The sequence below is a fragment of the Anabrus simplex genome, chromosome 6, assembly GCF_040414725.1.
Source record: "Anabrus simplex isolate iqAnaSimp1 chromosome 6, ASM4041472v1, whole genome shotgun sequence".
NCBI lineage: Eukaryota > Metazoa > Arthropoda > Insecta > Orthoptera > Tettigoniidae > Anabrus > Anabrus simplex.
In genome coordinates, this window is record NC_090270.1 from 302,665,886 (window position 1) to 302,690,424 (window position 24,539).

Sequence of the window (24,539 nt, forward strand, 5' to 3'; positions counted from 1 at the left end):
TGATGAACCAGTGTGTTACGTACCAGTAGTATCAGAAAAATTTATGAACCAGAGGAATGGTATGCTAAAGAAGAAAGTTATCGAACTTCCCAGCTGATTCCCGCTAATATTCAGGCAGGCTGTTACACTCGGTACGACCAGGCGAGTTCGCCGTGCGGTTAGGGTCGCGTAGCTGTGAGCTTGCATTCGGTAGAAAGCCCTGAAGATGATTTAATGTAATTTGCTAATGTTAAATAGCTTACTTATTTCCAACTTCAGCTCAGATTAGAAAAAAATCATGTTTGCTTTTACAAAAAATATGAAACTCTGTTCAATCTTTCTGAAGAAAATCCAGTCTTATCATTGTCCCGAACACTTGCTATTCATAGGCCAATCACAGTCCTCACCTTCAGATAAATTTGTTGATTTGGAGTTTGAGGGACTACCATATTACCATGTTACTTACTATATTTCAAAAGAATGAAGAGCTTTGAAGAGTTTGATATCAGAAGATATCATTTCAAAGAACTTTTTGGCAAGAAAGGTGCTTGTAAAATGTGTGTTTTCAACAACAAAATTGATTTGACAGTTTTTACTTGAAATCTTTTTTTCTCTCTCTCTTTGGTCTCCAAACTGTGAGAAAATCCTCTCTGTGGGAAGATTTGAGCTAGGCAGACCCAAGCAGAAGGATATCAACATTTGAATATTCTTATTAGACCTATTGATCGAAAAGTAAGCAAAACCGGACAAGATCTGGAGAGGGCAGGAATTAAAATAAAAAATGCATTAGATATTTCAGCCCCTTTAATGAAAAGTGGGACAGTCTGCATCCTAGTTAGGCTTTATTGGGACACGGAGACAAAATTCCTAAAAACAGAACTGTCCATCATAAAACTATCCATGTGGCTAGGAAATACTACCGAACCGTACTTTCTGAGGCCAACAGAAATTTTTATTTAGAGAAATACTGACTCCCTGGGTATATGTATGTTCCACCTATCTCCGAAGAGATAGGTGGTTTTTGACGTGCCGGTAACGGTGCGCTATTCCGCGCTCCTCTGTCGGCCTGTAATGCGTGTCATCAGTTGAGTGTGGCTTGTGCGTTGTGTGTGTGTGGCCAGGTAGTTCGCTTTATTCAGTGTTAGGCTGACGCAGCGATTACGTGTGTGTCGGCTGTGGTAGTTCTGGGGTATCAAGGAGCTAACCACGCCTTGTTGCGTTAGGAAGTCTGCAGTGGGTGTTTACCGACATCGTAATGCAGTGACTCACACATATGTAACTGATGTTACCTTATGGTGTGAGTGTGCGGTGTTAAATTTAGAAAAAATCTGCATAAAAGTACAGCAGTTTGTTCGTAGTGCATCCGCCTCGGTTTCCGAGTGTTCCAGTGCTTTTAATGCAGTGTTAGGAAGTGAGGACTATCTTGCTTACTTATTTGCTGGGCGGGGAAGGGTATCTTTGTGTCTGTTTAAGGAATGATTAATTGTTTACTTGGCATGGTGGGTAGGGGGTTCTGGGTTTGAGTCAGTAAGTAGGAGTAAATTCAGGAGGGTAGTGGTGTCTTGGCTGAGTCGGTTACTGGGTTGGTGGTGGGTGAGGGGTCCGGGGTTCGATGGAGGCTGAGTGTTGAGACTTAGACTTAGACTTAGAAGTAGGGGAGGTTTAGTGCTAGTATGTAAGTGTTGCGCACGTCTGTAATGGTCCTTCACTGCCTCTTTAATGAACGGGCAACCAGGGAATGAGGCGGCATGACTGCCTTGGCAGTTTGCACACCTCGCCTGGTCCCGCGGTACTGTGCAATCGGTGTGGCGGTGTGAGCTGCCACACCTATTACAGCGCGTAGGTTCTGAGCATGTAGCTGCAGAATGATGTAGCAGAAGGCAGTTGAAGCACTGAGTGACAAGTGTGGGGCGGGAATGGCCATGAGTTCGAGTCTCTGTTGTGGCGTATTGGTGCTTTTCGAGTCCTGGGAGCAGGTTTTTTTACGTCTGCTCCCAGTCTGTGTGTACTTGTTTAGTGTATCCTTGCCCGGTTGTGAGAATGATGGGGTCTCAGTCCCGGGTTCGGTTTCAGGTAGGGGGGAAAGGGGGGAAGTGAGAGGTGTATCAGTTAGTGTGTCGTCTGTTTGTGTTGTTTGGTGCGGGTTGTTTGGGCTGGTTTGAGAGAACTTGGTGAAAGTGAGTGGTATGGAGTTGGTTTGAGCTGCTGTGTGTTGTATGTCAGGTTCTGTTTGAGTAGCAGCGTCAGCGTCTTCGTAGTCCTCCACACAAACCGCATAACGGACATTGTGAAGCTTCAGTTGTTCTTCAATTGCTTTGTAGCTTATTTCTGAGTCCAGTGAGAAAATTAAGGTGAATCCGTTAGGCAGTTCCTGCAGAAGCTGTATGTGGTGTCTGACTGTACTGATGGCTGTGTGTAAGTGCTTGCGGTGGTCGTGTAGTGCTGTCCGGCGATGGTAAATATGGGCGTATCGTTCACAGATCAGTGGAATGGAGAATGGATGGTAGCTGGCATATCTTGCATTAGAGTGAATTTCAAGTGCTTGGTGGAAGGGAGAGTTGGGGTTGGTGTGGTCTGTGGACATGGTTGTGAGTGTCGGTGTCCAGGCTACTCGATCCACCAGGGGTCCCGACAGGGGGGGTGAGGAGTCTTGGGTGTTGTAAAACACTGGAACGGTCAAACGGAACAAGTGTAGTTTTACCGTGTTGCAACGGGACGAGTTCCGAACCAGTGACCACACTGAGGGCTCTGACAATTTGCTTTTGTGCCTGCGTAGCAGGCCGTGTTGCAGGTGGCCTGTTTAAAGTCGAGCTATATAGGGGCTCTCTGGTGGCTGGGCCGGAGCTTGGCTGGTACGGAGTACCGTAATAGTCGCAGGAAGCAGCAGTAAGACTAGCGTTCAGGGTGCTAGACTCGTAGATGCTGGAGCTTGGTGCTGACAGGTCTGCTCAGTATGAGCCTAGAGAATAAGTGGTACGAGCGCTGGGCTGCGTGTTCGTGTTCCTGTGTTCGAGAAATACTGATTTTGAATTATTCTTACATGTATACTCAATGTAAAAACTATCTTGAAGCGATACAATCTTGTACTTTTATTAGTCTACCATGAGGTTCGAAACCGAGCGAGTTGGTTATGGGGTTAGGGTCGCGCAGCTGTGAGCTTGCATTTGGGAGATAGTGGGTTAGAACCCCACTGCAGCCCTGAAGATGGTTTTCCGTGGTTTCCCATTTTCCCTCCAGGCAAATGAGTGGGCTGTACCGTAATTAAGGCCACGGCCGCTTCCTTCCCACTCCTAGCCCTTTCCTATCCCATTGTCATTATAAGACCTGTCTGTGTCGGTGCAACATAAAGCACATTGTAATGAGGTTCGCGCAGCAGTACAAGGCCAACAAATAAAAATGTTCCTTCTTCCCGAGGATTAACGTCATTCCACGTCCTTTGCTTTTAGAATATGGAAGCCGTTATTGACCAAAAATTAGTCATCATTGATCTGCATTTAGGACTGTCGCCCAGGTGGCAGGCTCCCTATCAACTCTTTAAGCTTTTTCTTAAACATTTTCAAAGAACTTGGAAATCTATCGAACATTTCCCTTGATAATTTATTCCAATCCCTTACTCATCATCTTAAAAATTAATAATATTTGACCCAATCTGTCCTCTTGAATTCCAACTTAACCTTCATATTATGATCTTTCCTACTTTTAAAAGCTCTACTCAGGTTTATTCTTTTACTTACGTCATTCCACGCCAACTGTCCATTGACAGGTCGAAACATACCACATAGTTGAACATCTCATCTCCTTACTTCCAAGTCTTCCCAGCCCAAAGTTTGCAACATTTTCGTAATACTACTCCTTCGTTGGAAATCACTCAGAACAGACCGTGCTGCTCCTTTGAATTTTTTCCAGTTCTCGTATCAAGTAGTCCTAGTGAGGGTTGCATATACTGGAGCTATACTCTAACTGCGGTCTTACCAGAGACTTATACTCCCTCTCCTTTACATATTTACTACAACCCCTAAATACGGTACTCGCATAATCAGGGCCAATTTTAACTACGGTAACACCTGTGGGCCCGAATGGTTTTGCGCCCCCTTAATTGCAATTACTATTATTTTTTAATAATTAATACAGTAATACAATCGAATGCCTCTAAGGTGAAATATCCAACATTAATACCATTAAATAATAATAGTAATAATAATACAGTGGAACCTTGATATCTCGAATCACCTCGGGAGCTAAATTTTACAAGTTATCGAAATTTCCAGATATAGAGAATACCGATTTTGAGAATGTGAAAATCCCCAGCCTGTTTCCAGTTATTTGACCGGGTCAGGAATGGAATGAATGAAGCCCCCATCTAGCGGCGAGGATAGGAATTGTACCGGCTGCCGAACCCTGTCGCACTCCTCTGATTAATGACTGACAGATGAAATGAAATGATATTGGAGAGTGTTGCTGGAATGAAAGATGGCAGGGAAAACCGGAGTACCCGGAGAAAAACCTGTCCCGTCTCCGCTTTGTCCAGCACAAATCTCACATGGAGTGACCGGGATTTGAACCACGGAACCCAGCGGTGAGAGGCCGATGCGCTGCAGCCTGAGCCACGGAGTTTGAACATGTATAACACGTAATTGAAACATATGTATCTACGGGCTTATACGGAATACATTATTTTAACAGTATTTAAAAATATACAAACAATCTCTGTTTTACGGCATCACTTTAATTATGACACTTATTATAGTAACTTTTTAGAAGACAGGATACAGTAAAATAAGAAACATACCTCCATTAACACCTTTTTGAAAAAATCCGTTAGTCTCTTCTGTTTGTTACGGTACTGTTAAATTTTCCTCCCTCCACGTTGCAACTCCTCGTCAATACTACGCAGATCCGTGACTTCAGGGATTGCTTCCGTACGAGAAACAGCGAGACTTCGCCAATTTTTTGATCATTAGAAGTTTTAGATTTTCGGTTCCCGTCATATTAGCTCCCAACATCACTGAAATGAAATGGCTTTTAGTGCCGGGAGCGTCCGAGGACAAGTTCGGCTCGTCAGATGCAGGTCTTTTGATTTGACCCCCGTAGGCGACCTGCGCGTCGTGATGAGGATGCAGTTATGATGAAGAAGACACATACACCCAGCCCCCGTGCCAGCGAAATTAACCAATTATGGTTAAAATTCCCGACCCTGCCGGGAATCGAACCCGGGACCCCTGTAACCAAAGGCCAGCACGCTAACCATTTAGTCATGGAGCCGGACCCAGTATCACTGTAACCCTTTCTTTACTTGTTAACTGTTCCTCACAAACCACAAATACTGTATTGCACAGTTAATGTTGCACAAAATTCGAGTTGCAGAGTATTTTTTGCTTGAAGGGAGGAAATGTTTGCTTCGAGAAATCAAAAAATTCCTGTAACTGTAATTCCTGTAATACACATGAAGAATAGGAGAAGCGGCCGGGAAATTTAAGTTACCGGAACTTCGAGGTACTGAAAATTTGAGTAATGGAGGTTCGAGATATCGAGGTTCGACTGTAGTAATAACAATAATAATAATTTCATCTGAGAGAGCAGACAACTGTCAACTCTGCACAGTTCCCTACCTCAGCTTTTAAACTTTACCATGTAATCACGATGAGAGTGGAAATTCTCTCGTTCTGTTAACCGCTTATTTCCGTGCTTCCAATCAATGAAGCCAGTTGTTGCAGATTGAGATGTCCCTCCAAAATGTTTACAAGGGGCACGCAAACAGATCGTTGGCTGTAGGAATAAACCAGATACCTATTCACATATCACAACATCTCTGTTTAAAAGCATTTTTTCAAACAGCACTTTTGCCAGAAATCAGTAATTGTCTGGATACATCTGCATAGAGAAAATGAAAACTACAATCTGTTTCCAGTTGTTGACCGGATCAGGAATGGAATGAATGAAGCCACCAGCTTGCAGCAAGGATAGATATTGTGCCGGCCACTGCCGAGGTTTGTCACACTCCTCTGGGGCAATAATTAATAACTGACAGATGAAATGAAATGATATTGAAAAGTGTTGTAGGAATGACAGGGAAAACAGGAGTACCTGGAGAAAAACCTGTCCCGCCTCTGCTTTATCCAGCACAAATCTCACATTGAGGGATTTAAACCACGGAACCCAGTGGTGAGAGGCCGACGCGCTGCCACCTGAGCCACAGAGCCTTACACATCCGCATAGAATTACAGAAAACATCCTGATTCTGTTTCACGCTACTTTGAGCATAGCAGTCTCTAGTAACATTATTCATAAGCCAAAAATACGGGTATACGTTTGGCTTAACATAGGGCCTATCTTCTCTTGGTACTAGATCGTCTTCACAATTTTCACTTACACTTCCAACAGCAGAGCAATGGAAAAGCAACTAAAAGTGGCCATACACTCATCAAAGTTTTCTGTGCCAGTACCATCATATTTATTTTTGTCATTGCATGAGGAGTTGTATATTTTTATACAATAGTTTGGATCCTGCGGCAAACAAGTCTAATTTTGGTGTTTGAGAGAACAATTCACTTTCCCTCCTCTCCTTCTCTTCCGCTAAACTGCAATAATTTGCGCCACTGACCGTAATCCTTTTCAACCATCTATGCTGTGTATGTAACACAAAAAATGCTTAATAAAACTCTCAAAAAATGAAAAAAAAAGTCTTTCACAGACTTCGAAACTCTTGGTATTATGGGTTGTTTCTAGGTGGCGTTGATTCACCACCTGCTTGACTAAGTTGCAGCCCAAAGTCATCTTGATACACGTACACAGATACTAGGAGGCTATGTTTCAACATGGTATTTATAATATTGCCAACAGTTTTTACATTAGCGGAATGAAAATTCAGTTATTCATGTTGGGAGCTTTTGCTTTTGAATACTACAAAAGTACACGCATTCTAAAAACTTATTTTAGACCTTTTCATTTTTTGGCACCCCATACATTTTCCGCCCTGGTTCTGGGCCCATAAGATCCATGCCTAAATAGCTCTGATTTCATGCAAACAGCAATTTTGTGAACGTTCTGAAAATATCAGTCCTTCTGGTATGAACAGCAAACACAGTGAAATGGATATCTTTTTATTTACGGCAAGGTGTTATGGCATAGTATTATTACATAACTAGCTGTAATACCTGTTGTTGACGAAACAATCACATAGCATTTACTATACATGATTACATTTTTGTCCACTCCTCACGTTGTTCCCCAGATTCTGAGGCACGTAAGTGGGCGGCATGTTGTGACGTACTCACTTCCTCCTGCTCGGCGTTGATATGGACTAAGCAACAAAAGTCTAAATTAATGAATTCTGTTATCACAGTAGGTGCGGTAAAAACGTATAAGACATAAATTACCAGAAATTTAATTCTATATAACTTTAGTTATGTAGTACTTATCGATAGGACCACTAATAACATAGATATTTGAGAATTAAATTTTAGGACTTCCTCTAAACTGCCATTTCACTCAGTGTGAATAAAATTATTTATAGGCTAGATTGTAGTTCCTTATTCCCCTACTGTACGTGCCCTAAATACGACTGAGCTCATAACCATGTTAAGAGATCTGTAACCTTTCTTAACAACTTCGTTAATATGATTACCCCAACAAACATCATTACTTATACACTTACATTGTCCCCATGAGATACTTTCACCCAATCAACACAATATTTAAAACTGAGATAACTTTTCCTCTTGGTGAAACTTACAACTTTTTCATCCCATTTACATTCATACCATTGTCTGCTGTCCATCTCACAACATTGTTTAAGTTGCCCTGCAGTCACTCACAATCCTGCAACTCATTTACTACTCTATATGGCCGGGCTGAGTGGCTCAGACAGTTGGGGCACTGGCCTTCTGACCCCAACTTGGCAGGTTCGATCCTGGCTCTGTCCGGTGGTATTTGAAGGTGCTCAAATACGTCAGCCTCGTATTGGTAGATTTACTGGCACATAAAAGAACACCTATGGGACTAAATTCTGGCACCTCAATATCTCTGAAAACTGTACAAGTAGTTAGTGGGACATAAAGCAAATAACATTATATTATTACTACTCTATACAGTATAACATCATCTGCAAATTTCCTTATCTGTGATTCTAGATCTTTGCTCATATCATTTATATATAAGAAAACATAAAGGTCTAATAATACTACCCTACAGGATGCCATATAATGCTTCACATAAATTATCTGAGTTCTATTTTCTAGAAATGCAGCCACCCATTCAACCACTCTTTTGTCTAGTCCATTAGCCCTCATTTTTGGCAGTCATCTCCCATGATCTAACCTATCAAAAGCCTTGGATAGGTCAATACTGGTCAATAGCAGTAATTTTTCATGCTTAGGCCTAATATCCAAGTGGAATAAAGGGAGTTCATAAAAATTTACTATAATTTCATTCAAGAGGAGAAAAATTACTTTTCTGCTTACATAACAGTATATTACAGTGGAATGAGATTATTGCCAGCCTCATTGTGTAGGAGAAATATGACTGTCTTTTAACCGGGCGCCCCAGAGTCGATCGGGAAGTCCAAAGATTTTAATTCTGTAACGGGGTTCATTCGACCTCGTGAGACCAATTGCGGAGCTGTCTGATATAAGGTACGGCGGACCCGATCGTGAAAGCCAAGTAATAGCCTATGGCTGAGGAATTTGTCCTACTGACCACATGGCACTCTAATAACCTATCTACAACCCATCTGGCGGGGAGTATTTGTCTTGTGACGGCAAGGACATTTAGGGCTATTGCGCCACTTTTTTTTTTTGCTGTTTAATTTTTTATTTATTATCCATTATTGACATGTAACATGAGCTGGGGTATGTCTGGAGTTAGTGTCAACAGTTTAGCGTAAACGATTTTGCGTGGACAAGAAAACTACACTGTGGTAACAAGGCAACCAATGTTAGTCATCTATCTATAGGCCTGTATGTTCCCTACTTTATAAACTCTCACAAGGCCATGAAATGCAAGTCTACATCATTCATATATCATCATTACAGACCGTTATGCCTTTCAGCGTTCAGTTTGCAAGCCTCTGTGAATTTACTAAACGTCGCCACAATCCTCTGTTTGTACCTAGTGCTGTGGCCACATTTGGTTCTATACCTCTTATCTTTAAATCATTAGAAACTGAGTCTAACCATCATCATCTTTATCTCCCCCTACTTCTCTTACCCTCCTCCTCCATTCGCTTCACATGACCCCACCACTGAAGCTGGTTTATATGCACAGCTTCATCCATTGAGTTCATTCTTAACTAAGCCTTTATCTCCTCATTCTGAGTACCCTCCTGCCATTGTTCCCACCTATTTATACTAGCAATCATTCTCACTACGTTCAAGTCTGTTACTTCTAACTTATGAATAAGATCTCCTGAGTCCACCCAGCTTTCACTCCCTTAAAGCAAAGTTGGTCTGAAAACAGACCAATGTAAAGATAGTTTCGTCGGGGAGCTGACTTCCTTCTTACAGAATACTGTTGATCACAACTGCGAGCTCACTGCATTAGCTTTATTGCACCTTCATTCAATCTCCCTTACTACATTACCATCCTGGGAGAACACACATTCTAAATACTTGAAATTTTCTACCTGTTCCAGCTTTCTACCACCAATCTGACATTCAATTACCTACTAACGTCAATTTAGGAAGGCCAATTTTCACACCATACTCATTGAGCCTATTTTCAAGTTTCAAGATATTAGACTGCAGGCTTTTAGCACAATCTGTCATTAAGATGAAGCCATCAGCATAGGCCAGACTGCTTCTACATATCCACCTAACTGAATTCTTCCCTGCCACTTTATACCTTTCAGCAGATGATCCATGTAAACTACGAACAACAAAGGTGAAATATTATAGCCTTATCCAACCCCTGTAAGTACCATGAACCAAGAACTCATTCTACCATAAATTCTCACTGCAGCCCAATTGTCAACATAAATGCCTTTGATTGATTTTAATAATCTACCCTTAATCCCATAGCGCCCCAATATGGCGAACATTTTTTCTCTCGATATCCTGTCATATGCTTTCTCTAGAAGTATGAAACATAAACATAAACTGTCTATTCCTCTCATAGCATTTTTCATTTAGCTGGTGCATACTAAAAATCTGATCCTGATAGCCCCTCTGTGGTCTGAAATTACCCTGGTTCCTCTCAACCACTGATTGCACCCTCCCTTCCAAGATGCCAGTGAATACTTTGCCTGGTATACTGATCAGTGAGATACCTCTATAGCTTTTGCAATCCTTCCCGTTCCCTTAATTATAGATAGGGGCAATTACTGCTTTTTTCCAATATGAAGCTACCTTACCAACACTCCATACTAATCTTATTACTCTATGAAGCCATTTCATTCCTGCCTTCCCACTATACTTCACCATTTCAAGTCTAATTTCATCTATTCCTGCTACTTTATGATAATGGAGTTTATGTACCATCCTTTTCACTTCCTCAAGCATAATTTCACCATTCCCATGAGCTCAGTTGTTCAAGACACCACCAGGAATATTTCCTTTTACTTAGAGAAGATTTTCAAAATATTCTCTTCACCTGCCCAGTGATTCCCTGTGATCTATTATGAGTTCACCTTTTACCCTACCTTCCTAAGATTCTTTATTACTATCCAGAAAGGTTTCTCTGCTGCTTGACCTAGCCTTTACAGGTTATTACCAAAATCTTCCCAGGACTTCTTCTTGGATTTAACAACTATTTGTTTCAGTCTGTTTCTTTAATCTACATATAGTATGCGCACTTTTTAGTGATAGATTTTTGTACTCGTTGGAGAAGTAAGAAAGGTTCCGTTAATACTGCCAACTGAATGGAAATGAAATCTGAATTGAATCGATAATATGATCGATCGATATGAATTTTATAAACCTTTATTATTTTAAGCAAACAACTGTATCACACACACAATATATAATACTATATAACATTTCCCGTTGCGAAACGTGTTCCTAGCATGAATTCTATAGTTTGGCTTTGCTGTGTAAACAACAACAGTACGAGTACTTAAAGTGTACGCCAGATGTCGCACAGCGATGATAAGTGATTCTTAGTTTGTGTTTCAAAGGTTGCCAATACGAATCTCGAAGATAACCGAAGTCGACCACTTCCGCACTAGGGTGTAAATCTATCACTAAAAAGTGCGCAGATAGTAGAATTCTCTGTCTGCATCAGCCCTTGTTTGGAGCCATTGCTGATAAGGCTTTTTTTTACATTTACAAGCTGCTCTTACATCATCATTCCATCAAGATATTTGCATTTTCCCCATCTTTATACACCTGATCAAATATAAATAAAAAAATGAAACTTATGGCCTTTATCATCCTGTTAAAGGAAAACAGAAAGTAAAGAATACAGATAATTCAATAAAAATACAGACAAAACTTTAACTTTATTTATTTTTATTAACATGGCATGAAATTCAAAACATTTACAAAAATACAGAATGAAACTACATTCTACAGGTTAATGATTATAATTATGAACATAATGAACACATGACTAAGCTATACAAACTGAAAATTCAATACTTCTATTTAACAGTCCATCACCATACTGATGATTTATCATAAAACTTTATATAATCATGGAGGACAGAATTGTTCAAATATGTACAGAATTGGAGCATCTATCACAGTTTTTTGCAGTGACTTTATTGATTGTTTTCTTCAAGGTGTGTTTCATAAGCCTGTAAGAAGAAAAAAGACAATATTTTGTTAATTGTTCTCTATCAACATTTTATATTTTTGACGCTGCTGGTTTCCTTGTATTTTCTTCACCAATAAACACTTTGTTTGTGAATAGCTGTCTATTGCCACTTAAATTCATGTTATCATTTCAGTATAGAAAGGAAAAAATAAGAGCAATTCATTCCCTGGAGGAATGGGAAGACAGAAGCTTTCTTGATCAGTACCCTCGGCACAAGGTGGTAAACTGTTATTGTTAGTAAGCCATATATTGAAAAGATAGACAGAGTTGGGAAGTACTGTAGTTGAGTAAAACTAGTTGAATTACTTGTAACAAATACTTTTTTTTTTAAAAGTAGAAATTGCTTGTGATTGTTACTTTTCATGAAATGTCATTTTTACTTTTACTGTAATTCTTGAAATAAAATTGTAATCATTGCATTCTAGTAATTGATATATATTGCATAGAGTGTTTATATTTTCAGAATTCCAGCATTCACAAAGCATCACATCAAGGGTATAAAGCCAAGGATACGAGGAGAACCTGTTCATTCAGATCGAAGGGCTAAAATTCTCACAGTAGCCAGCCAGCCCGGCACTGTGGAGAATTGTGGCTATGTTCATTTATTTGCAGGTTGTTGTGGTTACTGGTTCAGATTTGGAGAATCATGTGTTTGCATGCGGTCGATCATGGAACCACAAGGAACATATGATGGCGAACAGGTAAAGGAATTGATATTTCCCTACTTGAATAAATATTTCGCATTAGTTGGTCCTCAAAATAATGAGAACATGAGTACGAAATGCAAACTTTGTTTGGGAACAACTAAAATATTCTTTCAGAAATTAACTCTTGCAATCTACAGAAAGCATTAAAGTTCACGTGTTTGGATTAGTGCGCTTGGCTACGCAGGCCACGTATACTCCATATTCTACCCGCAACTCGCACTGTCAAATGTTGATTTGAGGCCGTGCTGACATGCACTCATAGTTGTTGTATGGGACTAGTGATTGTTTGCATGATGGTAATCAACATAGGCAGAGTTACTTTTGCATTGGAAGAAAGGTATGGAACATGTGATATTAAGCCCCTATTGATGTAAAACCGCTTTGTGCTTTCAACATTTCTACCACGAGCATCATTGTTGCGTAAGATAAAAGGAGTGACTTGCTTTCGTATGCAACATTCCTTGTTGTACAGATTAACCTTTGTTTTCACTATTCTATTCTATTATTCTATTGCCTGTATTGACCCACAATCAATGCAGGAATTAAATTATTTCTCTTAATGCAGCTACATCATTTTGATGACGTGGTACACAATTACTAACGAAACAGAAAAGAAGATCAGTGGCACGATCCCATGACGAGTGAACCTAGCTCACGCCGCAACCCTGCGTAGCCAAGCCTGCCAATTCAAACATGCAAACTTCAATCCTTTCCGTACGTCTCATGAGCTAATTTCGAGAAGAAATGTTTTGTCTGCTGTGTTATTCTTGGCTCATTTAATGTGTGTGCAAAATTTACATAAGATCTGTGAGTCTCCGGTTCGCACCCTTCCCTTGTTAGCGATGATAAACACTTGATGTCTCCATGCTAAAAGATGCAAAATTAAGTAATATGTTCTTCCTTGCAAAGTTTTGTGTTATTCCAACCCCATGTGAAAAAAAAAATCACTAGTTTCCTGAAGACTGGCATTCTGTGAAGAAATTGTAACATTAAATTTTACTGATTGCTTGTTGGAAAAGTAATTCATTAACTGTAACAGTAAAATATTTCTCAAGTAACTGTAATTCAGCCCAGTTCATTTTTTCTTGTGCTGTTCCTATCGCTGAGCATAGGAACATCAAAAGGAACACATAATATGGTACACACAATGTCAGGTTAGTGTGAGAAGGCAGAAAAATAGAAAGAAAGCATGAAAAGAACATCAATATCTAAATCTTCACACACTGCCATAGACTGACTCTCTCCTCATAACTGGTAATAAGAGATGCAGGAGTGCTGGAAATTTCTCCAGAAAATTTGTCATCATTTACCTCTATCTGAACATAGCCAGGTCAGGGCAAATATGGTTCCTTGCCATTTTACTGTATCTTCCCACCACTACTCATTCATCATTCTATTTCTCTCCAGGGACTGTCCCCAGTTTAATGATATCATCTGGATGAGGTTCAGGGGTATAGCCAAGGTGGGAGCTGTTATGGGGGAGGGGGGGTTAGAACCTCTCCCTCCCCCCAGGGAATTTTTATAAAAGAAAATAAACAGAAACTGACCATGAACAAGGGATAATATAATATAATATAATATAATATAATATAATATAATATAATATAATATAATATAATATAATATAATATAATATAATTGTAAAACAAATAGATCTCTTGAATATTTTTTTTAAGAAGCCTCAAAATTTGGATTTTAGATTGTAATCTGGACAAACCATTCGCCGTCAAACTATCCACCTTGATCATATTGTTTTTGTTCTGTATTTCAATGTAAGATTTTGTAGTGCACCAGTACTGAAATCTGAATATCAATATAATTTACTTGTACAGTGTTCTTATAATGACACTCACATATGTGCACACCACACACACACAAGCGCCTTCATGATATTCTATCATCATTTTGTAACTATAACCTCCCACCACCACCACTGGTTGATCCTGGCTACACTACTGATGAGGGTCAATACTGGTTGCTCACACTTCACAACTCCCCTCATATCTTAGGTACCATAACAATTTGTATTGGACACTGCAGCATTTTTCTGATCACCAGGTTTTAGTGAGGCAATGTTCACTGTTTTTTCCTCTAGTGAGAGGCCATCTTCCCATCCTACTAACTATCAAGCACTTTTAAGCACTCTCAAAGCGGAGGTACTCCTTTATGGGTCAAAAAATTTTCTTTGTATATAAAATATACTTTCCTCTTCAAACTTTATTTTTAAAAAATATCTCTACTACTAGAAAAAAACACTATTGGAATTCATGATTGTCACTTGCTGTGTTATATATTTCTTGCATATTTTTCATAATTTTCATTACATTTGAATAAAATATTGCACAGTTTTGGCCCTTCCCTTTGATCCAAGTAATTTGTTGTTGCTAGTGGCTTTACGTCACACCGACACAGATAGGTCTATGGCGATGATGGGATAGGGAAGGCCTAGGAGTTGGAAGGAAGCAGCCGTGGCCTTAATTAAGGTACAGCCCCAGCATTGGCCTGGTTTGAAAATGGGAAACCACGGAAAACCATCTTCAGGGCTGCCGACAGTGGGATTCGAACCCACAGTCTCCCGGATGCAAGCTCACAGCCATGCACCTCTAACCGCATGGCCAACTCGCCCCGTCCCAAATAATTTAACGATTAATAGTGTAAATAACTGGTAGTGTAAAAGTTAGAAAAAACTCATAAGTAACAGCCTGGCTTCTAGGCTGATCAGTGTATTGGCCTTCAGCTCAGAAGGCTCTGGTTTCGACTTCCAGCTTGGCTGAGGATTTTAATTGCATATGGTTAATACCTCTGGCTTGGGGATGATGTATGTGTGTTTGTCTTACATCTTTATTTACGTACAACACATCACCACACTAAACCACCACAGAGACACACAATAGTGAATACAGCCTTCCTTGTACAGTTGACATTAGGAAGGGCAACTGGCCGTAAACCAGGGCTAAATCCACAGACAACTGGGGAAAAATTGTGGAAGATAAGGAACTTCAAATGATACAGTAAAAGGCTGCAAAACATGTGCTTAATGATTTCAATCCTATCAGTAGAGTGACAAGTATGATAGAAAAACTTGGGTGGGAGACACTGGGGACTAGAAGGAAACAAACACGGTTATGTGCCATGTATAATGCCTACATGAATAAGAAAACTTGGAGAGAGTTGAACAGTTGTCTAGAAAAGCTATCCCTGTTACATAAGCAGGACAGGTCATCCGCATGAAGTAAAAGGTAGATTGCAGAAAATTAACAACGGCAAAAATTCGTTTGTAAATTGGGGAAATGATTATTGAAATGCATTCAGTCAATCAATCACTACTGATCTGCATTTAGTCGCCCAGGTGGCAAATTCCTCGAAAATGTTGTGAGATGAACAGTAGGCAATGGTATGATGATAAACGAGTTTATAAGTCAGGTTGTGAGTTTCACAAATAGGAAAAGTCCTCTCAGTTTTAATTAACTTCGTTGATTGGGTGAAAGTTCCTTTTGGGGATCATTGTAAGTACCTAGGTGTTAATATAAGGAAAGATCTTCATTGGGGTAATCACATAAATATGATTGTCCGGCTCCATGGCTAAATAGTTAGCGTCACAGGGGTCCCAGGTTCGATTCCCGGCAGGGTCGGGAATTTTAACCATCATTGGTTAATCTTTCTGGCACGGCCTGGCTGTCATCTTCATCATCATTTTCATCATCATCATCATCATCATCATCATCATCATCACCACCACCACCACGACGCGCAAGTTGCCTACGGGAGTCAAATCAAAAGACCTGCATCTGGCGAGCCGAACTTGCCCTCGGACACTCCCGGAACTTAAAGCCATGTATGTGAATGTTTAGTCCTCAGCCCGAAGGCTGGTTGGATCCTCAACAGCTCCGCCATCAGCTGTCATAGATGGCCTAGGCATCACTGAAGAGGCGTACTAGGGAAATGAGGAGTGAGGTAGTATCCCGTTGCTTTCCTCGCCGAGCCAGAAGTTGCTATTACATATCAGTCTGCCAAGCCCACTGAAATGCATGCAACAACCTACCCTATGAGCAATATTTTCACACCATTCATAGCAGGGACTGGCTGCAGAAGGAATGGCATTACTAGCATCACTCATACCTCAGTCACTTTCATTTTGTCAAAGCCAAGGATAAAGCTGAGACAGATTAATGAAAGTAACAAGATTGCTCTAGCCCATACCAGAAGACGTAGTGCACTGTAAACACTAGGTCCCGCCAGCAAAGGCATCTTAAAGCCATATGCCATTTAATTTAATTTCATAAATATGATTGTAAATAAAGGGTACAGATCTCTGCACATGGTTATAAGGGTATTTAGGGATTGTAGTAAGGATGTAAAGGAGAGGGTATATAAGTCTGTGGTAAGACCCCAACTAGAGTATGGTTCCAGCATATGGGACCCTCACCAGGATTACTTGATTCAAGAACTGGAAAAAAATCCTAAGGAAAGCAGATCGATTTGTTCTGGGTGATTTCCGACAAAAGAGTGACGTTACAAAAATGTTGGAAAGTTTGGGCTAAGACTTGGAAGAAAGGAGACGAGCTGCTCGACTAAGTGGTATGTTCCGAGCTGTCATTGGAGAGATGGTGTGGAATGACATCAGTAGACGAATACGTTTGAGTGGTGTCTTTATAAGTAGGAAAGATCAATATATGAAGATAAAGCTGGAATTCAAGAGGACAAATTGGGGCAAATATTCATTTATAGGAAGGGGAGTTAGGGATTGGAATAACTTACCAAGGGAGATGTTCAATAAATTTCCAATGACTTTGCAATCATTTAAGAAAAGTCTAGGAAAACAACAGATAGAGAATCTGCCACCTGAGCGACTGCCCTAAATGTAGATCAGTAGTGATTGATTGGTCAATTGATAGATAGATAGATAGATTGATTGATTGATTGATTGACACAACAAGCAATTCCATGGAAAGAAAATATTACAAGAAATACTACTAGTTTAACATCCTAAATCCAGCAACATCATATACAAATTCACACGTACGAAGTACCTTAAGTATTTCAAGTTGTACTGCACTCTTGTTGTTGTTGTTGTTGTTGATGTTAGGTAATAATGTTTTAATTTTACTTTATTATCACTCTACTGTAAGTGATCATTGCCACTGGAATATTTACCAATTGCAATGTATTTGTTAATAATAATATATTTTCTAAAGGAATATATTACTGCATTTTATTTTGTTTTACAACACACCAACATAGACGGCTCTTATAGCAGTGATGGAGTAGGTCAGTGCTAGAATTGGGAAGGAAGTGACTGTGGCCTTAAAGCTCCAGCATTTGCCTGGTGTGAAAATGGGAAACCACAGAAAACCATTTTCAGTGCTGCAAATAGTGGGGTTCAAACCTATTGTGCTGCGAATGCAAGCACACAGTTACATGACCCAAACTGCGTAGCCAACTCACTTGGTCTAAAGGAATATTTCAGATATTGTAGAGAATATTTTTAATAAATAATTTCAAATAAAAATATGTGTAAATACTGGGCAGCAGAAACTTCGGTTGGAAACTGAACTGACACCCTGCAAAGGGTGGATGAGACCTCTTGAGACGGTGATGGTCCCTCAGAGGAGAAAATGCTTCTGAAACCCATCAGGTAGCATCTGTATCGCAGGTTTGGAGTGGCTACAATGGCACCTGTTCTCAAGGTTAGGAGCAGCCTTTTAGAACCCATGGAGGGTTGGTGTCAACAAAGCCATGCGGCCATAAAACTTTGTTGCAGAATCAGCAACAGAACCGGCCAAATGCTAGAAACTATTCAAAATGAAGAAGAGGAATTATGTAAGTATTGAATTTTTTTGCAATTTGCTTTACGTCGCACCGACACATATAGGTTTTATGATGACAACGGGATATGAAAGGGCTAGGAGCGGGAAGGAAGTGACCACGGCCTGATGTGAAAATGGGAAACCACAGAAAACCATCTTCATGGCTGCCAACAGTGGGGTTCGAATTCATTGTCTCCTGAATGCAAGTTCACAGCTGCACAATCCTAACCACATGGCCAACTCACTCGGTTTGTAAGGACTCAATGAATTCTAGTATTTGTAATGCAAACCATATATAGCTGCAAAAAAATCATGTGCAAATTTGATCAAAATATTAACAGATAATTCTAAAAAATCTGGACATTATTTAATGAATGTATATAAACTTATGTTTAATGATCATTTCAACACCTTTGAATGAAAACCTCATAAGTTCGATTCAACTAATTTTTCAGAAGAAGCAAAAGAAACTGTTTTTCTCTACATTTCAAAACCTCTGTCAACAGGTTTATTGATAGTTATACTACATAACATTTTAGAAACTTGCTTGTGTTGACAACTTACAAAATGTTTGCTTAGTATGCCTGTTACTGGACACGAGTTTTTCATACTTTCGCAGTTAAGCATCACAATGTTTTCATAATATTTCAGTACATTTTTAGAGATTCTAGCATAACTCATCTTGCATTAAAGGTGAAAATAATTTGATTTTTACTTGATAATATTACTTAATTTAGGTGACTAACAGGTAACTGATCTTCCATCAGTTGATTTTATTAAATAAGCATTATCACAGACAACTAAATAAAAACTGTTTAGGTAATCATTATCAATGAAAAACCCCTAACCCCATGGCACTACAGCCCTGAAGGGTCTTGACCTACCAAGCAAACGCTGCTCAGCCCGAAGACCTGCAGAAATCATCATCAATGGTCAGTGAGTATTTCACATTCAATTCAGCCTACTGAATATATGTGGTTTACTTATTGGTCACTGGAGGGCAGTATAATTCAGTTTTTCTATCTTTTATCATTGAGCAGCTTGACAGATGCTGTTTTCAATGTTTGGTCCAAATATCTCAATTTCAGAAAAAAATATGACTAATGAGGTTTTCATTCTTAGGTGTTCAGTTGTAGTGAGCTATAACAAAGTGAATTTTACTAAATCGAACACACCCACTCTGCCTCAAACAAATGGCCTAAAATTACTCGTAAATCATAGAAGAAAGTGATTACTATCTGATGGCACAAACCTGTGCCAAACCACAAGCTTGGAAGGGAAAGGAGGGGAAGAAAATTAGTGAAAGGGGTAACTACTGCTGTGCTACTGGGAGGGAAATGAAGCCTAGTCACCAGCTGGCCTGTTGACAGCAGGAGAAGCATGGACCAGGAGTCTATAGGTTCTTTCCAACACAGTCCCTGTACCAGTACATGGTCTCCTTGTCCATCCGCAATACGAAAAATCCTTTCCAACACAGTCAAAATTGCATTCATGTATTCGTCCGTGTACTACAGTCAGGTGTTCCAACTAACTCATTCGCATCAATCCCTGGCGGTCGGAACTAGTCTGCAGTCTAAAGCATGTACTGAGCTGAACATTTCTGTGACATGTGCAGAAACACTGTATCGTTGCCTCCTGCTGTACGCTGATTTCTTTGGAGTTCCTTAATCAGCTGTTTTTTATGCACATTGCACGCTCTTCTCCCCGTTTGGTTACTGAGGTTAGGATGGATAGTGACGGCGATTTTTTACAATCTTCATCTAGTGAAGAAGAGGAGGTACTATTTTTCGTAAAAAGAAATGAAAATTATTTAGGTAATGGTAATTAAATATCTTTCTTTAGTTATTTTTGTATTGTGTTACATTAGGCCTATAGTTTATAAAGGCACAAAAGCTACCAGGTGAAACAAAATGTAATTTTAAATATGATGTATTTTTCAGAAGAAACTGTTCCTCAGTATAATGAAAATGAGTTTTTCGAGCATTTCCGCATTAGCTGAGGAATTGCTCAAGATATTACAAATCGATATGAAAGAAGTGAGCATCATTAAAGAAATTATGGGCAGTATGGGAAAATTTCGGCATTCCACTTTATATGTGACGTGCTCTATCTTTCATATTTCAGCATTCATTGGATTGCGTTACTCCTATTCCTTGGAGTTCATGAACGAAAATCAATTTTAACACATCCCAATCGTGTATCAATCCCAGAACCAATACGAAGTCAGCGCATGCGTATAGAGTGATATATGGATGCGTCCATGTACTGACAGCAAACTGCATGTTGGAAAGAACCTAATGTAAACACTTGCATAGCAACAAGCAAAGTGAATATTCTTCCCCTCTGATTCACGCTGCACCACATGGAATAAAAATATATAGTTAGCCCACCTTGGTCAATACAATAAATGTAAAATAAAAAACACATTAAAGTTACACGTTTCAGCCCTATTGAGCCTTCTTCAGCCTTAAAAATAAATATAAAATTTATATATTGCTCTAAAAACATCACAAAATTTTAAGTCCATATGAAAGAATTAATCTTGAAACGTTTTAACTTGTCATAAAGTAAAAACAAACATAACCAAAAATCATATAGAAGAATATATACAAACACCTATTCTTGAAGTCTTGATGATAAGCATCAATATGTAAAATAGCATCAAAATTATCATCCTATAGAAAAGTTTAGAAATTCAAAATTTTCATCCTGTAGAAAAGTTTAGAAATTCTACAAGATGATCATTTTGATGCTGTCTTACATATTGATACTTATCATCAAGATTTCAAGAAAAAAGTGTTTTTATATATTCTTCCATATGATATTTTGGTTATGTTTGTTTTTATATTACAATAAATTAAAATGTTTCTAGATTAATTCTTTCATATGGGCTTAAACTGTGGTATATTTTTTAGAGTAGGTCTATTCTATACACTTCACTGTACATTTCTTTTTCAAGGCTGAAGAAGGCCCAATAGGACTGAAACATGTGCCGGTACATTTAGAGTGTTTTTACTTAACATTTATTGTATTGACCAAGGTAGACTAATTACATATTTTTCTTTATTGTAAAATCAATACAGAACAAATATGAGATTCTTAAATTGCATCACATGGACTCATGTGCATATAAACCTCATTTAGTGCACAACTAGGTTTTGTGCCATCAGATAGTAATCACGTTCTACCATATTCACAAATAGAAACAAAGAAATACTGTCTACAATTAAAGGAATCTAAGTATGGTATGTTTAAGCTATTCATTGGTTGCTGACGCATGCTCAAGTGACTTGACTAGCATGTAACACTGTACAGGCTTGGACTAAGACTAGTACAGACCTTGACAGCCATGTCAGTTAGGTATTGGGACATAGCTGGTCCTGTTTCCTGAACTAAGTTATAAAAGTAGCCATTTGTATTCTGGAGAAGAACATATGGATGATCATATTCCTGAAAATGAAAATAACATGTTTTAAGTTACATATATTTAACATCAACAAGCTCCTAATAAATTTATATTTATTTTTAGAGAGTTTCTGAATGAAATAATACATGATATGCAGTGCACTCCCAGTAATTCATGGTAATTAATGCATGGACTTTTATGAGTTTCTGATGTGCCTAGTAAAAACAAAATCATTGGTTAAAATATTGAAATGTATTATATAAACATGGGAAAAAAGCAATTACTGTATAACATTTTATGTTGTAAGACACACTAGAGAAAAATTATTTTAGAAAATGCAGTGTGGATTATCCCAACATTACCATATAATGAAAGTATCATAACTTTTTATTTCTTAAATAACTGTTCACTTTTTCTAGTTTTGGATTGTAAATTTCTCAAGAAAACAATATCTGAGAATGAAAAGTCATCTCGATTCTCTATACAAGACAGAAGTATGTCTATAGCAACACAACCTTGGTTGTACGAAACTTTCGGGTCTTCTGTTCCATCACTCCTGCACTTGAAATCATCTGGATCCCATCAACAGTCAAATTCTGTACAGTAATTGATAACCACCTCTCTTTCATATCAGACACCATAAAGATGACCAAGCACTCAATTATGTCATTTTCTTCTGCATCTTGGCACCCATCCAGATTTTCAATAATGATGTCACTGTAGTGAGGATACCTTGCATGCTTGAAATATGATAGTCACGGAAGCTAGCATTTGCTTGTGCTTCTCCTAGGATCAGTTTCCATGATCATGCAAGCGTAGTAGAGTCAATTTCATTCAATGACTTGTTGACTGCACGAAGGGCATCTAACAAACTAAATTTCTCCCAAAATGTTGGAATATCAATGTTCCCCTCAACCAATTGCTGTAACAGAGCCTTGGTTCATTGGCTGCAAAATATATGTTACATTAGGTGTGGGAGCATTGTGAATTAAAGAGTACTACTTTGATTGGTAGTGACTGCTGCTTACTCAGATAGGCTGTCACTTCTTTTACAAAATGATTGTGAAACCAGTCCTTAAATATCTGTGCATCCATCCACACTGCCTTTTGATTATAGTAATGCAACAGAACATTTAAAGCAATGAGGTGTTTTAGATTTTCCCATCACTAATAATTTTAGTTGATTATCACCAGTTGTATTAGCATACATCATGATTGTTATTCTTTCCTTGGATATTTTATGGCCTGGTGTTTGCTTTCTTTGTTGCCATCATTAGTGTACAGGATGGTGAACATTCAGTCTGTATTGTGAAGTTGTGTCAATTACATAAAATCAGCTTCATGGTCCGTATCGCACTTCAATAGATTCACAATTAAGTATTTATTTTCCACCTAGTCGATACAATGATTGCTTAAGGCAATTTTTAATGGTCAAAAGTGGTACATGTTTCGTATATTATCAACATCTTCAGCCACATAACACTGTTTAGATGAAAAATGTATAAAATTGACAAAGTAATGCTTTAGAGGAAGTGTCCTTAAAATTAACATAAGATTGACAAGATTAAAAACAAACAAATAACTCAAGAGAAAATATATAAATTATTTCTACAATAAAGTTTTAAATATACTGAATAATTTGGATTCCAATATAAAATTCACTGTAGAAGAAGAAGTTGAAAGATCACTGAATTTTCTGGACATAGTCACAACAAGAGAAGAAAAAGGATTTTCTTTCAAAATACACAGAAAATCCACTTTCACACTGACCACTATCAAGAACAACTCGTTACACCCTGAGGCACAGAAAAGATCAGCATATTATAGTTACGTTAACAGAGCGTTTAGTATTCCTTTATCCAAATCTGAAAGGAATAAAGAACTGTTGTTTATCCGACAACAAGCCCTCTTGAATGGTTTCAACAATAACATGATTGATAAAATAATTAATAAATTTTCGGAGAAGCAACAATCTAAATTAGCAGTCGAACCTAGTAAAACTGAAAAATATATCAAGTTCACATATAATAATCCAAACATTCATGTAATAACAAATTTATTTAAGAGAAAAAATTTTAAAATTGCATTTTCCACCAATAACAACATGAAACATAGTATTTTCAACCATGATACAATAAATCTCTCGGAAAAAGATAAATTTTTTGATTCTGGAATATATAAACTCACATGCTTTGAATGTAAGAATACATACATAGGACAATCTGGCTGCAATTTTAAAGTTAGATATTTGGAACATGTGAATGCTGAAAAACATAGAAGATTCTCAGCAATGGGATCACACATGACTGCCACAGGTCATAAATTTACCAACATAGAACAAGACCTGACCATCATAAAAAAGTTAAAAAAGGGCAGCTTAATGAGCACATATGAAGACCTGTACATTCATCTAGACCAACTTGTAAAGAAAAATGATAACCTTAATGAGGCTGTAGAATATAAGAATCCATTATATTATCAAATTCTAGTATATTTGAAAATGCTTGAGAAGGATCACGAAAAAAGAATTGGAATTTCTCCTCCTACAGATAGCCCTACAACTTACTCCTCCTCAGTTGAAGCTATAGGTGACAGCAAGGAAGTTCTTGACACACCTATATCCCCCGCTCCTCCACCTCCTCAGGTGCAAGAGCAAGGAAGAACGCATCATCAATATTACACCCGGCGCAAAACTGTGAAAGAATGACAGGAGTTACTGTTCCAAAGGAAAGCAGGCTTAATAAGATTTGACAACTAGGAATTAGTTATATCTTCATCTACATTAATAATAAGAGCCGCACTGTGATATCAGGATTTCTTCATTTCGATAATTACTTATAAATTGTATAATTTATAATTTATAAATTGATCTTTTTTCATGAATTATTAAGA

At 38.5% G+C, this 24,539-nt stretch overlaps 1 protein-coding gene across 3 annotated transcripts in view; it reads right to left on the bottom strand.

Moving 5' to 3' along the window:
• Positions 1–11,360: 11,360 nt before the first annotated feature.
• LOC136876495 (ATP-binding cassette subfamily C member 4) overlaps positions 11,361–24,539 on the bottom strand; it is a 168,642-nt gene continuing 155,463 nt past the window's right edge. For 2 of the 3 annotated variants that reach the window (XM_067150499.2, XM_068228455.1), the window contains exons 24-25: positions 21,581–21,691; positions 11,361–11,707 (exon numbers count right to left, since the gene is read on the bottom strand). In XM_067150499.2, coding sequence (XP_067006600.2) covers positions 11,672–11,707; positions 21,581–21,691 — 147 coding nt within the window. In that variant the 3' untranslated portion in view covers positions 11,361–11,671. The remainder of the gene's footprint in view (positions 11,708–21,580; positions 21,692–24,539) is intronic. The other variant, XM_067150498.2, reaches the window with a different exon arrangement.